The 17,795-nt window shown below is 40.8% G+C and overlaps 1 protein-coding gene across 4 annotated transcripts in view; it reads right to left on the bottom strand.

Moving 5' to 3' along the window:
* TBC1D4 (TBC1 domain family member 4) overlaps positions 1–17,795 on the bottom strand; it is a 99,423-nt gene that overhangs the window by 12,546 nt on the left and 69,082 nt on the right. Inside the window, exons 9-14 of one of the 4 annotated variants that reach the window (XM_058045653.1) lie at positions 15,029–15,103; positions 13,832–14,058; positions 11,748–11,897; positions 5,535–5,695; positions 4,408–4,617; positions 643–801 (exon numbers count right to left, since the gene is read on the bottom strand). In XM_058045653.1, the coding sequence (XP_057901636.1) occupies positions 643–801; positions 4,408–4,617; positions 5,535–5,695; positions 11,748–11,897; positions 13,832–14,058; positions 15,029–15,103 (982 nt within the window). Of the gene's footprint in view, positions 1–642; positions 802–2,471; positions 2,509–4,407; positions 4,618–5,534; positions 5,696–11,747; positions 11,898–13,831; positions 14,059–15,028; positions 15,104–17,795 lie in introns of those variants that run through there. The other 3 variants (XM_058045654.1, XM_058045655.1, XM_058045656.1) reach the window with 3 other exon arrangements.

Genomic DNA, 17,795 nt, shown 5'->3' with positions numbered 1-17,795 from the left:
CAGATTACACTGAATTATTTTTCAGCATCTGTAACACAGATATGAGATTCCATGGAAGAGAGCAGAGCAGTGCAATCAGGCCCACAGCTGCATTATACTAACAAGACCCTTTGAATATCCTCTTGGCCTATGGCTAGTCCACAGGAATATCTACTTCAAGACAAAATTCCCAGCCTTTCACTCCAGGAAATTAAATACAAAGTGACCATATTCCAGACTCTCCAAAACTTGGCTCTGATTCCTCTAGGTTTTGGGCACAGTCCACAGCAGACCTTATGGTCTTGCTGTCTCAGTAAGCAAGTAAAATCAGAACATCTGAAATTCAGAACTGGATCAACTGAGCAGAAACCAAAAAGTCATAGCATTGGCTGCTGAGGCTCCAAGTTCAGTCATGAATGTAATGACACATGGAAACAAGATGTTACTTTCAGGAGTATGACTATACATATTTCTGCATTGCTGACATTGCAACCTGCATACACAGCAGAGCCTATTTTCTGTTCTGTAGAAGGCAGCACCTTTGTGAAAAGTAGGCAGTTTTTTGCTACTGGAAAAGTGTATTGCTGATTTCTGCTGGTATCAGAAGGGAGTAAAAAATATGATGTTGAGACTTCAGAGCTAAAAGCTCTCCTACATAAATACCTTCTTTTAAAGTGGAATGAATATCTTCCATGTCACATCGGATTTTGGCTCTGCAGTTTAGTAACTTCTTATCCCAAATATTTATGGCATCTTTCTGACATGTGCCAACCTCATCATAATCCAGTTTTACTTTTCTTGATTGGAGCTCATCTCTGCTTGCTAGAACACAGAACAAAAAGGAAGAGCACATGGAAAACCAGAATATCAGAAAATTACAAGGTAAAAACACATACACTTATTCCATTCAAGTTAGATATATCTATCCAACAATCTAACTGGTGATAAATACATCTAGAATTCTTTAGTTTATAGCTTATTTGGGGGCAGTTGTCATAAGATGCTGCATATGACAATTTAACTTCTCTTACTGGGTCATGAATATTAGCAATTAATGGCGCAAATAAAAATATTTTTTAAAGCTTGGGGCAAAAAAATCCACTAAACAAAACCCCACAGCACCTGCTCTGCAAAAACACCTTTGATAATTTTATTCCTGTTTTTATTGAACATTACAACTGTTTTGAGCATGGAAAGTCCCAAACATGTGAATGTTTGTATTAGAGATTTAGGCAAGCAAGCTAGGCAAGTCTTCTAAACCAAAGTCTGTCACACTGATTCCAGTTCTTACACATCCCTTAAGAGAGCAAGAAGAGCTCCTGGCACTGGCAAAGTCAGGCAGACCAGTGCAAACAGAATAAACCAGCATGAACAATATCCAGAAAGACACGTTTGTGCTGAAGCACAGAACTCTTGCTGTTATAAACTTACAAGCTTTGCTGCACAGGACTACCTGGTACAAAGTATTTATTGTGCTACTTCTGAAATAAAGCTGCATTGTCACCCTGGCATTTCATGGAGAAGCAGTTTTCATTTCCATTACTAAGAAATTAATTCTGGGTATTTTATTATTTATGATGCATGTGCAGAAAACCACTCTAGTTCCTCTAACTACAGGTACAAAAAACTGAAACCAAGACTTGAATATGTCTCAATTTAGAGAGATTTGTTTAACTGCCACTGGAGCGAACTGTACATTTCACAACATCACCTCTGAGAAGCAACTGAGTTTATCCCAAATTCACCTTGATCTGTGCACACTACTTCTTGCAGAAGCCCCCTTTCATTTACAAATGCATCCTCTTTTCCATTATCACCTCTAGGTGAAAGCAAACTCTCGCTCACATTTTATACATCCTGCAAAACAAGACCATCTGTTCCTTTGCCTACTCATCTCACTTCAGCTAGAGTCAATATTGATTGGATCAATCCACATGATCATTGCCTAGTCCACTCCAAAAATTACAAATTATTTCCAAAAGCCCAATGTTGCACCTTTGAGATCTTACCCACTCAAGACTACAGGGGCCCCTGCAGAAGCAGGTATTATGCAAGGTGCAGTGCACTGCCAGAAAATGGGAGTGTGATCTTACCACAGGAATTTGCAATTCAGCTGGGGCGATTCCAAATGCTGCCCTACTGCTGTATGATTTCACCCAAGAATCCTCATTCTTGTAAGCAGCATGCAACAGATCCAAGCCAGCAGTAACATATTTCAGTGTGACAACAAACTCCCACATTAACTGTGCAGTTAGCCCTGTGAAAGCCAGCAAGTTTGCCTGTCCATCATACGTGCCCTCCCTAGTACCCCATCCTTCATTGTTTTCAACCATCCTTGTTAACATTTTTCCTAATCATTGCTAGGTGACCTGCTACTTTTTGCAGCTCTTATGTTTGCAGGTGACCGACTGGAAAAAGGAACTTCTAGCTTCTCAGAAAAAAAAGAAAGAAAAAGGAAAAGAAAGCAAGTTTGTGCTATTGACAGAACTTACCTTCTGTAAAAGAAAGAACTAATAGCATTCAAGTCTCCTCGACAGCAAAAGGAATAGGAAAAGAGGTTCTATTAATATTTGGTACATAAAAGTCAACAAATGATTAACAGAAATCCACTAGAAACAGTTTCACAGCAATTCCAGTCTTAAACCAGTCTAATATATACAGCTAAAAATTCTCAGCTAGGAACTTGACTTCAAGTAAAGAAATTTCTGCATTTCTGTTACTACATTGCCCTTTCCTGAGATCTACATTTAATTGTAGGCTAGGATGCAAAGAACCACCCAACCCTATGCTTGTTTGGAATGTATCAGCTCTGCCCATGTCCTGTCCATAAAATGGCCCATGTTATAACAGACCACAGGAAGGAAACCTAGAGATAGGTGTTAGAACAGTTTACTTTTCACCCTTTGAGAACAGGATGATGGATTCTAGCTAGTAAGAGCACCAATTTCAGCAGGGCTACTCATGAACTTGAATACAAGAATGGAGAAATGCTCCTTCACACATGAACCAAGAATGTGGGCTGGCATTTGGCATTTCCACTGCCAACACTCCTGTTTTCACCCTGAATGATCAGGCAGGAAGAACTTGATTTCTACATGTTACAGAATGGAAGCAACTTGTAACTGAGTCTTAAGGAACTGGAGTGATTTAACAGTTTTCAGTACCCCCAGCCATACAGGGTAAGTATAGCAAAGCATTTATCCCTCAGCAGTTCGAAGTATCAGAGGGAATAACATTAAATTAGTCAACACAGCAGACCTCCAGCTTCCTTACCCCACAAAAATAGACTATTTGCTAAAATGGTTTATGAAATGAAGATTTTGGCTGAAGTTCTCTCTTGACGTTCCCTATGAATCTAGGAGTTTCCACAGAACTCCTCAACAAGGAGACAAACTGTAGAAAGAAGCAGCACTGAGAAATACACTATGTGTCACTGAGAAATACACTATGTGTGTAGGAAACACATTCAAGCATGTACGCTTGTAGGGACATGGAAATATTTCTGTCCTGATGCTTTTCTTTCCTCTCCCCGCCTTCCCAGTAAGCTAGCCTAAAGAAGGAAAAAGAGTTAACTGATCTTAACAAGATCATTATGTTTGAAGTATTATGGTAGTGTGAAGAATCAGACTACCAGATAGGTTATACAGCATAAAGGAGAAGATGAAGGCAGCAGTTGTAGAGAGGACACTTGGAATTTTCAACTGACACCAAGAGATGGGTAGTCAATTATACTGTCTATTATAGTGAAGAATTATGTATGCTAGGATAGACATTGCATCCCATCTTTTATTTATGTGACTCTTGACCAGTCTTAATAAAATGTCCTAGCCGGAAGCTGAGGCAGTTGACAATCAGAATGGTCAACTTTAGATCCCTCACTAACAGCACTCAATTTTCAGTGTACAGTGCTCATGTTCCAAAAAACCAGACATACCTCAATAGAAAGTTGCTCAAAAATCATATTTGGATTCAAGCATTAATAAATAACCACTGTGATGTGGTTAATGAAGAACAAAAAGCCTGGAGAGAAAGGCCATGAGCTGCAAAGGACTGAAACGAGATAGAAAGGGTAAGGTTTACCACACCTAAGTGTTCACACAGCACCTGTTCTCCTCACTCCACTTCACATTAGAACTCCTAGACTCAGACAGATACAACACAGACTGTAGCATCCTTTGTCTAACATGCATCCAAAAAGGAAAATTTATCACTTTCTTCTGTCACTAAGATTACTCATTTAAAGTCATGTAGACAGAGAACCTGGTAGACTGTGAGACAGGACTAAGAAAACATAGGTTTTTTCTAGTACTGTTAACTAAAAAGTTACAGAACCACATCTCTGTTTGAGGTGCCCAACACCAGAACAATTTACATCTTCAGGCAGCAGAATCTGCAATAGCTTTTAGAGGTATTTTCTAAATAGCTAACCTTCCAGCTTCTGGTTTTCTTTTTCCATTCGAAGTAACAGAATTTGTTGATGGATGGCTTTTCTCCACAGACTTTGTAGTTCTTCTGAGTTTTTCCTCTCTCCAGTTTTATCTGGACCATCCTCATTTTGCAATACTAGAACAAGAGGGTCTTCCTCCAGGGGTGGAGCAAGAGGGGATAAAGGTAACAATTCACATCCATCATGACCATCTGCAAAGAATCAGAAAGCTATTACAGTAAACTCAGATTGTTGGGCACATCATGAAAATCTATGTCATAGCAGAAAAAAAATATCTGTCTTTCACATTCAGCAATGACTTGCCGATTCCAAAACCAGAGAAAATGCAGTGCAACAGTAGAGAATCATTTTTTAAGTGTTTTGTTTACATTAATAAAGTTATATTTAAATCAACTAGAGTTAGATAAAGAGTCACCCAGTATTTCAAACCATTCCCCTGCCAGCTCCATCCAGTTACCACAAGACATTTACCCATAAAGCCTCCTCTACTGTTGAACTTGTTTACTGCTGTGATTTACCATGGGTTCTATATTAAAGCTATTTTTTCCACCTGCTAACTGCACTACAGAGAGTGCTATAGCACTTTGTGGTCACTAAATATAGAGCTTACCATTTGCCTATGGTTTTGATTTCTGCCAAATGGGAATTTATGAATAGCATGGTTTCAGCTATTTCAGGAGTTTCTACCTTAAATGGCTTAAAGCTGTAAGAATTATTAACACAATCAACAGGTGCTATGTGCACTACAAGGTCAAGATATAAAACTTACCAAATACTCCTATTATGTATACAGGTCAGGGTCAAAATTTCTTAACTGTTAAAAATATTATTGTCAGTAAAGAGACCTGTCCTAATTTCCTTTGCTACAGCAGCTATGGCAGATTGCAATTCATTTGACTTTGATGCTAAAATCCTCTCTTCAAAGCAACAACAACCTACATAGTCTAAAGCCTCATAGTCTATGAGCACAACTGATCTCTGGCAAGGTTCTAGCATGAATATTGTACCACACTGACTCCCTTCGCCCTTCCTTATTATCACATGCTGCAGTTCACTACAATATTAAGTAACAACTGCTTGTTTATTTTCTTTAAAAGCACACACAGACCTGGATGCTGCATCTTGGAAGGAGATTTATTCATAGGTGAAGCTACCTGCAGGAATATTCTCCGCCGCCAGGAGATGCGGCGAGGTGTGAGCGTGGCCCCCGCAGCATTTAGAGATTCACTGCTGCAGAAGGTTGATGTTCTTTTCTTTCCCTCCCCATCACTGAAGGAAAGAAAAAGCAGATGGGGTATTTAAAGTCAGTATTCCTTGTAGGGGAAAAAAACCCTTTATTAACTCTGTCTAATATATAACCAAACCTGCAGGAGCATCTGTGGGGAAGCTTAAGAGGGCAAAGCGTGCTGTGTGTGAGCTTCACCTTGAATGCTGAAGTGCCCCATTGTTTTCTTGTGCACAGTGCTGTGAAGTTTGCACTATATACCACCAGGAAGCATTCATAGCATTCATACAGGGCTCAGCTGGAAGCTCAGAATAAAAGCTTAACTCTTTGAGAAGCTAAGAGAGAAACACAGTAATACTTTGCCTCTAACTTTGACAGCAATGGGTTTTGTTTTGCTACACATCAGTCTTTGGGTGGGATCTGATGTAACACCCCTAAAAGCAGAGATGGTGCGCCAGTGGAGCACAACACTCCATTTAGTGCCATTTTAAATGTCATGCTGAGCTCACAGGTGAATATTTCATTGGAGACAATGTTCTGCCTTCCCATATAGTCTCTTTCCTAAGCTTCAACAAGTGGATGCTTCACTTGGATAAATGGGGACACATGTCCTCATGTTTCATCAGCTGTAGGAACAGACCCTGCAAACAGAGGGCAAATCTTCTCCCCAGATGCCATGTAGAAATATAATTGCACATTAATTTTAATAATGAATAACTTAATCTTATGCTGCTGGAAGAAACAAGGAGAGGATACAGGAAAGCTTTACAGGGAGGACACACCAAATACACCTTTCTACTGACTACTGCCAGAGGAAAAGACATTTAGCTTTCATAAGTACTTTATCCAATTTCAGAAATATTTCAGAATTTTGCATTTGTGGTAGCAAATTAGGTGCACAGATACTGTATAGCAATGGGCACATTGATTATCTGCCACTAATCCTTCCATGTAAATTCAACAGCACAAGGCACAATTACAAACTTTTAGGAAAAGAGCATCAGAGGGAGCTGTTTCTACAGCTTCACCTTCATCACAGGGAAAACTGTTATATCAAAACAGCAGCTACATTTAAACCTTCATCCTGTAAGAAGTTTCAATGCTATAGTGCAAGGATCCTAAAAAGTTAGATGAAAGGAAAGCCCAGCACAATCACTATGTTTTTATGGGGAAGGTAGTTGCAGGTGATGGCAGTTTGCAGCTGGAGTCCATCCCCCCACATCTGGTTTGCACAGGAGAGATTTGCAAGGGAGGACTATGAAGTTTTAGCTACACCAGTCTACCAGCTACACTATCTTAATCAGCACTTCATAACTAAAACTTGTGCTCAATGAATGTGTTGAATTCACCAAGCTAGGACTGGCCTTTTTGGTCACCAAAGCTGTCACTATGCTAATGACCTATAACAGCTCCCTGATATTTGTGTGCCTGAGTGACCAACCAGACTCCCTGTCATACCAAGGTATCAGACCCTCCTTCTGTACCCTGGCAGAGAAATAGCCATGACTTCAAACTCACCTACCCAGCACAAAGCACCAACCCCTGCTCTAAGAACAGCTCTACCAGCTGGGAGCCCTGGATGACACATGGTCTGAACTTTCCTCCACTCCTGATTCAGCTTCCATGGTGCCCCAGCTCCCTATAGCATCACACTGTTTATTGGTGGGCGGTCTAAGGAGATCCCCAGGCTGCTCTAACCTAAACAGCAACTGTGACAACCTTGTTTGTCTAACTCTGTGTCTCTGATGATGATGGGTCACCACTGCTCGGGGTAGCCAAACACAGACTACTTAGACTGTAACATTCTGAACCTGTAGGTGCTGTTTTTCAAAGGTATTTCAGTCCAGCTCTTGGAAATGGGGTACTGAGTTTGGATATACGTAATTCTAACTTATGTTTCTATAAATAACTGCATCACAGCTACTTCTTACTATTTCAAGTCCTACATATCATCACATGTTATAACACAAAAACTGAGTCATTCCAGGGCTTACTAAACAGACACTACATAACAAGGGAATGAAGTTCTTTTGTGCTGCTATGTACAAAAATCTATGTTCAGCTACTGGGCTTCTAAAACAGTCCTAGGAATAGTGTTCAATTTATAGCAGCAAAATTCACAGAAAAGTAAGAATAAGAAGGTGGCTATTTTAGGGTATGAAACTAACCTGTTTACAACATTTGAGTCATGAAGTTTACATTGAGATGAACTAATCACATATGCTACCTCATGAAGCATGCAAATCATACTGTTCTGAAGACCTGTATTTCTCTTGTTAAATCCTCCCGTCAAAATAATCCCCTGTCACTTTAAGCAACTAATACTAATCACCTTCTCTTTCAAAGAGCTTTCAAAGAGTAAGTGATTAGAGGAAAACTTTTGCAATGCTCAGAAACACACCTTGTCATATTAACCCAGGAAAACACCAAGATTTAGAAAGGGAGGGTAGAAAGGGAGCAAAGAGAGTTTCCTCATTTCAAGACAGACAACTCCTAGCTTAGTATCAGATCTGAAGGTGTGAAAAAATACCCTAACAAAGCAAAAGAAGGAAGAAGTCAGAGTAAAATGGTAGTGTCTCCTACCCTAATGAAAAGATTTAGGAGGTTAGTGCAAAAAGTTTCTCTAAACAGGGTGGGGGTAAAGAAAAAAAAAAAGAGCTATCAGCTCCCACAAAATGAAGAGGTTTATTAATGTGAGTGGAGAGACTAAGCTAATGAATCTCCAAAACAGGAAAAACAACTTCTTTAGTAGAGCTCAGTCATTGCCACAGAAAAGCAGAGCAGTTTTCACTACCACCTACACAGACATCTTAGGTGGACATCTTCCCATTTACAAGGGAAACATGCTGCAAGGTCACCTAATGGAAGAATCACTGCAAAAAGATAACAATGCAATATTCTGTATTTAAGACATATGCATCACAAGTCAGTTTGGAGAATGATGGTTCTCTGCAGGGCTACTTACCCTACACTTCTGACCCAGTACAGAAATCAAAACACATTTATCAGCTTGTATACAATAAAAATTAAGCAGCTGTAAATTCAGTATAATGCCTCAAATATTTCAGTCTCTACTTTCACCCTGAAGCTGTTTGAAGCAATACCCCACGTACTCAAGAGTACAGAGTACTGATCATGTAAGGTTTTGTCTCAGGTAACTGCAACTCAGTTTCAACCATTTACTATTCTATCAGATAATGCACAGCATGAAGATAGACAGCTACTTCAGGGGAAGAAAATTAAAAGGAAAGAAAGAAGAAATCTCAAAAAATTGGTCAGATTACAAATATTCTCATTGCTTGGTTTTAATTATCTAAATCTCTTCCCAAAACTGTTCTTCAAAATACTCCCAAAGACTGACATCTTAAAAACCACAATGTTACCCTCCCATTTCTTGTGAACTCTTTACATAATACTTACCTGAATTATTTTGCACTTGAGCCCATGAAAGCCAAATGACTTGTGAATAAATACTGTTGTTGCTCATGCCAAGACTTGTATTTTTCCCATTTTTGCTTTCATTTCAATGTCTCTTCTTGACTGCTCTAAGTAGCAACTGAATAAATGCAACCTACTTTACAATTTGGAGGCTGAGATGGTACAAAATCCCCCAGATCAAGTACAGAATTCAACTTCCTAGCACTTAAGCTAGAAGACCTATACGTAAGACTACTACATGAAGCATTTCTTCTGGGAAGAAGAAAAACCAGTTTCTACCAGCTTACACCCCTCTGTTGGTTCTCACTCCTTTCATATATTTTTATTCTGAATAATTACTTTCTGCTATTTTATTTAAAGAATATTCTCAAGTATTTTCCTTCTTTCATGAGACATAAAGCTGTTTCAAAAAAGGAATCTGTTCAAATTCAGCTTAAATTATCCTTGCACAACAACACAATGAACAGAGAAATTGTGGGCTAGTCAAACCTATGCTGAATTGCTTTTGTGTTTATATTAAAAAACCTTGTTTACCTTTACATTGACCAGATTTTTTTTAATCCTTATCTGCAATTCTGTTCAATGTTGCACAACACACTTGTCAAAAGTCAAGATTATGTGGAGACCACTTCCATCCCAGCCTTCTCTCCAGAGAAATATATTGACAGTGCTATAAAAACATTCTGAAGGCTGACACATTCTGAAAATATTCATTTTGGCATCAACATAAATATTATGATGCCAAAATTCACTATACTGTTGATTTCTTAAAGAAAGGAACTGTATGGGGGGGCGGTAACTAAATTATCTTTATGGTCCCTTCCTACCCAAGTGATTCAATAAAAAAGTCTAAAAATAATTAAAACAAACAAAGAAAAAAAACTCAACAAAAAATCCCATGCCATTCTATAACATACTCTTTGCATAAGCCCATCTGATTGCTACAGTTCAAAACTCTTTCTAAAATGAATTCCAACTGAAACTGTCTCTGCTCTTGCATGTTGAAGTTTGCCAGAACACCAAGAAACGCTGCCTGCTGCATCACGTGTAATCTCAAAGCTATATGATAAGAAGAGAGACTCTACAGAATTCTTCTCCTGTGCAATAGGAATTCTACACTTCATGAATGCATAGTGACCAGGATTATTCTGGAAAATGCACTGAAGTTTTAATGAGGGTTCCTAACAGTCAAACAGCCTATAGTCTGCAGATTGCAAAGCACTGACACACTGTGCTGAATTCCAACTCACTCACATGAGAATGCCAAAAACACCTCACACTGATCTTATTGGGATAGATGGTGGTCCTCTCTGAGAAGGAGAACCAAAGGAAAAAACCCCAACGAACCAAAGAAGCAATCCACAAGTAAAGACGTTCTTGTCATTAGGAATGAGAGGAAATTCTGATGTAAAAAATCAGAACAACTTCTCATTCCTAAACCTGACACCATAACATACATTTGCAAGTTTTGGCCACTGCTAGTTGGACACTATATTTCATTCTCTGTTAGCCAGCTGAAGTGATGGATTACCTCAGTGACCCTTATCACATCAGTATTACTCACTCAGCACTTCCTTCTGACTGCATCTGCTGCATTCCCTTCACAAACTCAACTAGATGCTACCAGTGTACTCTTGCTATTGCCATTTCCTCACCATGACAGTTCAGGCCCACTTGCTCCCAGAAAGACCTGTAGCTACTGAGATCCGATTTTCACAAGTCTCCATACAAATTAAAGATCAAATGGTATCAGAAATGTGTATATTGTAAAACTTTGTAGAAACATAGTGATCTTCTGGGAATTACCCCTTGAAGATCTCCCCACCTCAAGAGTTCAAAACTCCACTACAATGAAACACAGCAATTGAACTGCCTGCATAACCAATGCCAAAATAAGTATCTCAGAAATTTCCAATTTCAGTTTGGCATTAAAATACAGTTTTCATACAATGCTCAATCCTTCATTCCCAAAACCCAGAAAGCTGGGTTTAATGTTTTCCATTGCCTGCAGAAACTGAGCTGGGCAATTTTTCAGCTTGGACCAACTCCGCTGTCTAAAGGGAACACAGAAACAAAGCTGGACTGGAACCCAAATTAGAGATAGCCTGTAAGAGATGGGTTTGGGGGATTTTCTTCCACTTTTCATACCTTTGCTTCTTCCCAAATCCTCTTCAGCTGGAAGTTATTTGTTAATTCTCTCTAAACATCTCACAGTTAGTATCACCCAGTTAACTTGGTGTTTCCCCTTCCTCATGCACAGGCATCCCACATTAGTACTGTACACTTTTCACACTGCTCTTTTCTTATTTTCACATGCCAGTGACCATGGCAACACATGCTGGTTTGCATTCAGCAAAGAAAGCATTAAATTGGCATAACACTCCTAAAATCCATTGCATTTTATGTGACAAACCAATGCAGCAGATTTGCAACACTGCAACAGAAATAGGTGACAGCTACTTGATGTCAGCACAGAAGCCTCAAGTTTTAACAGGCTTTTTGATCCAAAAGCCTGTTTGCCCATTTGCATCACGGGAGTCTGTTAGAAATGCAGGAGCACAGGGCAGAGTGGGAGAGATGCCACGTGCTGCATTCCACCGGGAATCCTGCTGTTAAGCTAGTGGCACTGGAGAACTAGGCAGGAGACAACGCTCTCACCTCTTGGAGAGGTCACTTTCTGAGTGCTGAAGCAACCTTCCTGAGCCCTGGTAAATGGTTTTCAGGAAAGAAGGGGCAGAGAGAGAGGAGGGGAGACCAGGTGACGCAGATTCACTCTCACTGAGAGCGCGCCGAAGCCCGACCACAGGACTGTGCAGGCAACAAGAGAACACAGCAGAGGGGTCAGCACGGATTCAGATACAGCAACAAAACCACCAGATCAGAGACACTGGCCAAATACCTCATCTGGCCTTACATTAACTTGGTTTCCCAGAAGATAAAATGTACCTCGTGCATTCCTGGGCAGACTCCCTGGGGATATTGATTTTGCTGTTAGAGCTGATTTCTATTAAAAACTTCTCAATGACATTGCAGAACAGGGAGACCACCTTATTTCTTTAGCTTTATTTATTCCCAAAGCATATTCGGAAAAGGAATCTCTTAAACATTCAGAGAATATCCTTAGACACCTTCTTCCAATAATATAAACCGCATTGTTTCTTCCCCTTTAGTTTTCTTTTACCTTTGTAAACAACACATTAGGAAGTAGAGATTACGTAAATGCAGTCCTCCTGGATAAATTTTTGTGAAGTAACTAAATTAAGAAAGGCAGTCCTATTCCACAGTTAAACATTACTTAGTAGCAGTGACAAGTACTGGAGAGGACATAAAAATTAATTCAGTTTCTTTTGCAGAACATTTATAACTAATCCTCAGAAGGAAAGAATGAAAAATTCCAGCCTAGAACCATGCTGCTACAAACTGTTTTGACTGAAATCTGCTGATGCCACTTAATCAGTGACTTCTTACAAGTTATTACAAAGTAATACAGTCAGCAAGTCCTTCACTTTAAACTGTCAGGGTTTCCTGTTTGCATACAACACAGTCAGTGGGGAAAAAAAGTTTATCTCAGTAAAAAACACATTATTTACTTCTCTAGAAACACAGTGTAACAAAGGCTACTTTCTTACCCTTCACTCCCTTCCATTCCCTTAAAACAGAATAAAATTTGTTACCCTTCTCTACTAGCTGGTGCAGCACTCATGCTGATACTTTAATGTAGACATCAAATAGGTGACAAATTACTATTTAAAGCCATTTTTAGAAAGAGCCCACAAACAGAATTACAGCCAAGCACTGAAACAGCAAACAGGTTGGAGAATGTGTTCCCAGGAGCAAAAAACTTTTGCTCCAACAGCAAAAAATTCAGCTCATCTGGACCTGAGTTTTGTAAAGGGTTTGGAATTTGTATAGCCACTTCCTGCAGGTAGCCAGCCTAGAGGAGAAAAAGAAGGCACAACCAAAGAGGCCCACAATGAACTGTGGGGACATCTTCTGCTGAGTGCAGAACTCCTGAAGGAACAGTGTTCCATATATTAATAGCTGGAGAGTCTCCAAAAAGCAAGCAGAAAGAAGTTACAGAGGGAAGCTACAGAGGGAAGCTCTGGAGAAAGGCAAATAGGGAAATCACATGCCTCAGTGGATGTGCTTAATCCTTATGTCCTTTTGCAAGACTCCTCACCAGTTTTAACGCTGGACATACTCTCTGTGAGATTTGACTAACATGGCTACAGACATTTGAAGCTGTTAGTGCCCTTTTCATCCTGGCATCAAAGTTTCAGGCTGCCATCTCTGCCACTTAAAGCACTGAGAGCCTGTTTTCCAGAAGGTCTGACTAACAAGACTGCCAAAAAAAGGCTCGAATAAATAAATAAGCAGATTGGCGCGGGCATCTGGCTGAATCATCAATTTGATGGATTGATGCCTCCCCTGAACCACTAATTGAGGGACCATGAAGTTACTGCAAAGTACCAAACTACTCAGAGGCAGAGAAGACAGGCTGAAAATAAATAAATAAATGAACAAACCAACCCTGGAGAGGTGCAGAAACCCACCTGAGCTAAGCTCCTCTTGTACTTTGCCAGAAGCAGGGCTGCTGCAGCCTGGCCAGGGCGGGCAGGGGGCTGCGGGCAGTGGCACGGCTGCCCTGGCTCCCTCACCCACCTGGTGTGCCCTGGCTCCCTGGCTCACCCACCTGGTGTGCCCTGGCTCCCTGGTGTGCCCTGGCTCCCAGGCTCACTCACCTGGGCGCCTCCAGGCCGTTCTGGCGCAGCAGCGGGGAGCGGGCGCTCTGGGACCTGCCGTTCTGGAAGGTGATCCTGCGTCGGGCGCTGCTGGGCGGGTGGCTGAAGGTGTGCGCGCGCCTCCTGAACTGGGGAGAGTCCGAGCCTTCCTCGGGAAACGTCTGCCAGGCTGAGGACACGGGGGAGGCTGGAGGAGTCGCTGGCGGGGAATCGCCCGGAGAAGTGTCCTGAAAGGAAGTGCTGGCAGAGTAAGGCCTGAGGATCTGTGCCCTGTGAGAGCTCTCACTTAATCCACAGGCAGCCAGCAGCAGGGCACCAAAGCCTCTCCCCCTTCTGGGTCATGGCCTATTGTATGCTAATTATCACCCAAACCAGACATCCTCTGAGAGTTCGCTCCAAACCAGCAGCGTCCTTCTTCCAAAAAGTGAAAGCGGAGGGAGGAATACAACCGTATACGCAGCACAAACAACATACTAACTACTCCAGGCATCCTCTCACAGGGACTGGCATTCCAGCTACCAGACTTGTGTCTCTTTCAGGAAAACACAGGAATGGAAAAGGCTAGGGAAACTGCTTTTAGCTAGTTTCCTCGACATATCGCGAGCATACTTCCTGTACCGTCACAGCGACATCCTGGAAGAGAGACTGTTATTACAGAGCCAGTTTATGAGTAACTGTAGCAGGAAAACCAAAACAGAATCTTCACCTCCTGGGAACACCAGCAACCAACCCACATGTGAGGTAAAACTTTAAAAACAGGAAATAAAAAGAAAGTGAACAGAGTTCCGCCCTCTTGCTACCATACAGCATCCCCAACAGCTGGGCTTAGGTCAAAAATTCTTACTTCCCTAAAGCAACTATTACTTACAGAAAGGATTCTTCACCTTCAGAGCCCTTCCTTTTGTTGAGACATGACCTTACTTAATTACTTCACTAAAACAAGGCAGAAACCAGAAATTCCTTGCTTTTTGTAAAAGCAAGGGAAGTGCAGGAAAAAAGGACTGGCAATCAGATTAAAGCTGAAGCTTCGAGTCAACATAAACCCCAGCTTTCTTACACCCTCTGCCTCCCAGTGGAAACATCTTTCAGTTTTGCAAGTTGATGTGCTTTGTTCTCCTTCCTTCAAATGAAAGCAGAGTGCCGTGTTTACGCTGCACTGAGAGCTGTGTACGGGTCTGAGCTAAGCTCCGTACGTACTCTGTCAGGGGCCAGGCTGCTGCAGCGCTCAAAGCTGTCCACGCTTCCCAGGCGCCCTCGCATCCTGTTGGCTCCCTGTGAGAAGAAAGGCAAGAAAGTTAATCTGGTCCTCTTCCTCTTTTTCTGAAGGTTAGGCAAAGATGGCAACACCTGCACATCACAGGTGAACACAGGACAGTTCAGGCATGTGACACGGCTGACAGAAGACCAAAGATCATGGGTCAAGCACTGGTCTTGACAAGTAAGCGGGATCTTTAGCTGCCCAAACTGCATCTTCTCCTACATTGCTCCCAGGAGTTTTAACCCTGTACTCCATTGTTTGAGGCAAGTGAGTATTTCCTGACACTTCTGAGGCAAAAAAGTTAAGTTGGCTTAAGCAGCTTAGCTCAAAAAACTCCAGACTTCAGTACTGTGCATGCACTGCTCCTGATGGATGCTCCTGACACACTACAGTCCCATGAGATACAGTTGATCAATATCTGAACATTTCAGACAAATTAAGTCCACCTGGGCAAAAGGAGTAAAAGTACTAAAACTGGGGAGAAATGCTCTCTTGGCAGCAAATCCAGCCAAACAGCATCAGACAAGACAAGATTTTTCATTTATAATGCAGATAAGCCTGATGCAAATTTGCTAGAAATCTATGCTGAAAGATTTTTGCTGAATTTTTAACAGTCCTAATTTTTAACAGAAAAGGCAATAGATCCACAACACTTTTGACTAGCTTTCTCTCCTAATGTTAACTCCCTGGTTATGTTTGCTGTTGGACACTTCTGACTGCTGAAGCAAGTTGCTTTCAGTACTTTATAAGGAGAAAAATAGCCTAGGTTTTTGGAAAATTATGGACAGAGCTCCTCCTGGTATGCTTGCAGCTCCAGGGGAAGTTTTGTCAACATCACCAGAATTTATTTAGCCTACTTTTTCCCGGTAAGAGTTATTTTCAAGACTTAGAGTGCCCTTTAAGTACATTATCCCACTTAAGTGCATTACCAATAAACACTCTGCCTGAAGCATCTCTTCACTTGATCTCCCAAAAAACCAAGAGCAAAGTATAAGTTGGAAGTTTCTCACTACCTTCGAAAATGCACACTTTTGGCACTGTAAGAAGGACTTTTTGGTTAAGAAAGCACAACAACAGAAGAGGTTAGTGCAGCATGGAGTGGATGAAATCTGTTGAAAAGGTCAAAGAAAGGTTATATTTGTTTCTCTGAGGTACCTCATTAGGAAGCCTGTTTTTGGTTCAAGCCTCACAAAAACAAGATCAGTCCAGCAAAACAAACAAGTGAAGAAGTGACATTCCTCTGGGACTATGTGAAGCCAGGGCACAGAAACCAACAAGTTTCCTAAGGCAAGTAGTGAGTGGCTTAAAATGTCACTTGATGCTATTTACCTAGCTAAGAAGGCATCCACTTAAATTGTTCCTAGTTACTGGTTACTACATACTTCTTTCTAACTTTTCTAAGATTGAGGCAGTCTAAGACTCTCTCCAATTTACACTAACTTCTAACTTTTATTTTAAAAAATTTATCTATAAAAGATGCTGAATGCCACTTTGAAAAAAAACCCCACCAAAATTAATTTAAGTTCTTTCATGATCTCTCTGTTACTAAATGGACTTTTAAATAAAGATGGCAACTTATGCATAATTAGCTCTATTGAATCAATACCATCTGCACCTGGCTTAAGGAGGGGAAAACCCACTACAGCAGTAAGTATTTAGTGCTTAAATACCGTTAAGAATTAAGCATGACCTGTGAGGCTTCTTGTAATAGCCTGATGAAGAATAAGAACTACTGAAACAGTCACTGTGTATCACATTTGTGCACATAACACACAGCACAACTGCACAGAGACACTGGTATGTAACTGCTTTAAACAAATAATTAGTGGTTGAGTTGCATTCCAAGTAATTTTTCTTGGTCTTCTACCGTGTAACCTTAAGGTGGATCTGCAAGGATGAACCCCTATGTGTATCATGACTCACTGCTGTTCCTGATCTATTGTACTGTCAAGGTAAAGATGAGGTGACCTTTCTCACAATCAAAAATCCACTTCATAAACAGCAAACTTGAAATGGCCCTAGTTCAGATTCAGGTATCCCCTTCTCTTGAATTCAATCATGAGCTGTGGGAGAGCCTTATATTATAATAGGCAGCATGTCTCAGTGGCCCTGGTGAGAAGAAACATACTATACTAAAACCCCCCTAACATCTATTTATAAGAAATTTCCCTTCAAAGATTTTTCAATTTAAGCAGTGTATTTCATCCAAATGACTTTTCCTTGACATGACTGGAGTGCCAGCATGGCTGTAAAAGCTTTATTTCAGTGATGACTTCTTTCACAGTCACCACAGGGTTAGTGACCCACCACTAGAGTTAGATCACTTGCCAGTCACATGTCCCTTAGATGTGGAAAAGAAACCAGACACATCAAAGGCACAACTGTAGCTGTCACCATTTGATGATATTCCAAACTGCTAAAATTACCCAAATTTTCTGACTGCCATCACTCTTTTGCTCTCTTTTACACAGAGTCACCTTTCTCCATATTCAGAACAAGTTCCTAGTTTGTAAAATCTGCTACACAAGAAGGTGAAATTTGACCAGGAGACTTTAATGCTAGTTTTAGCCCTAGATCAAATTGACACCTACCTGTAAATTCTAAGGATTCTCTCTGGCTTAGAGTATTCTATTTCCATTACAGGGAGCATCCTACATTTGTAGGTTACTTTATGGCGTGTCCATGTAAACAGCAGGACAAGCACAA

The sequence above is a fragment of the Melospiza georgiana genome, chromosome 2 (genome assembly GCF_028018845.1).
Source record: "Melospiza georgiana isolate bMelGeo1 chromosome 2, bMelGeo1.pri, whole genome shotgun sequence".
In the NCBI taxonomy this organism is placed as follows: Eukaryota; Metazoa; Chordata; class Aves; order Passeriformes; family Passerellidae; genus Melospiza; species Melospiza georgiana.
This window is presented reverse-complemented; position numbering and strand designations above follow the sequence as displayed.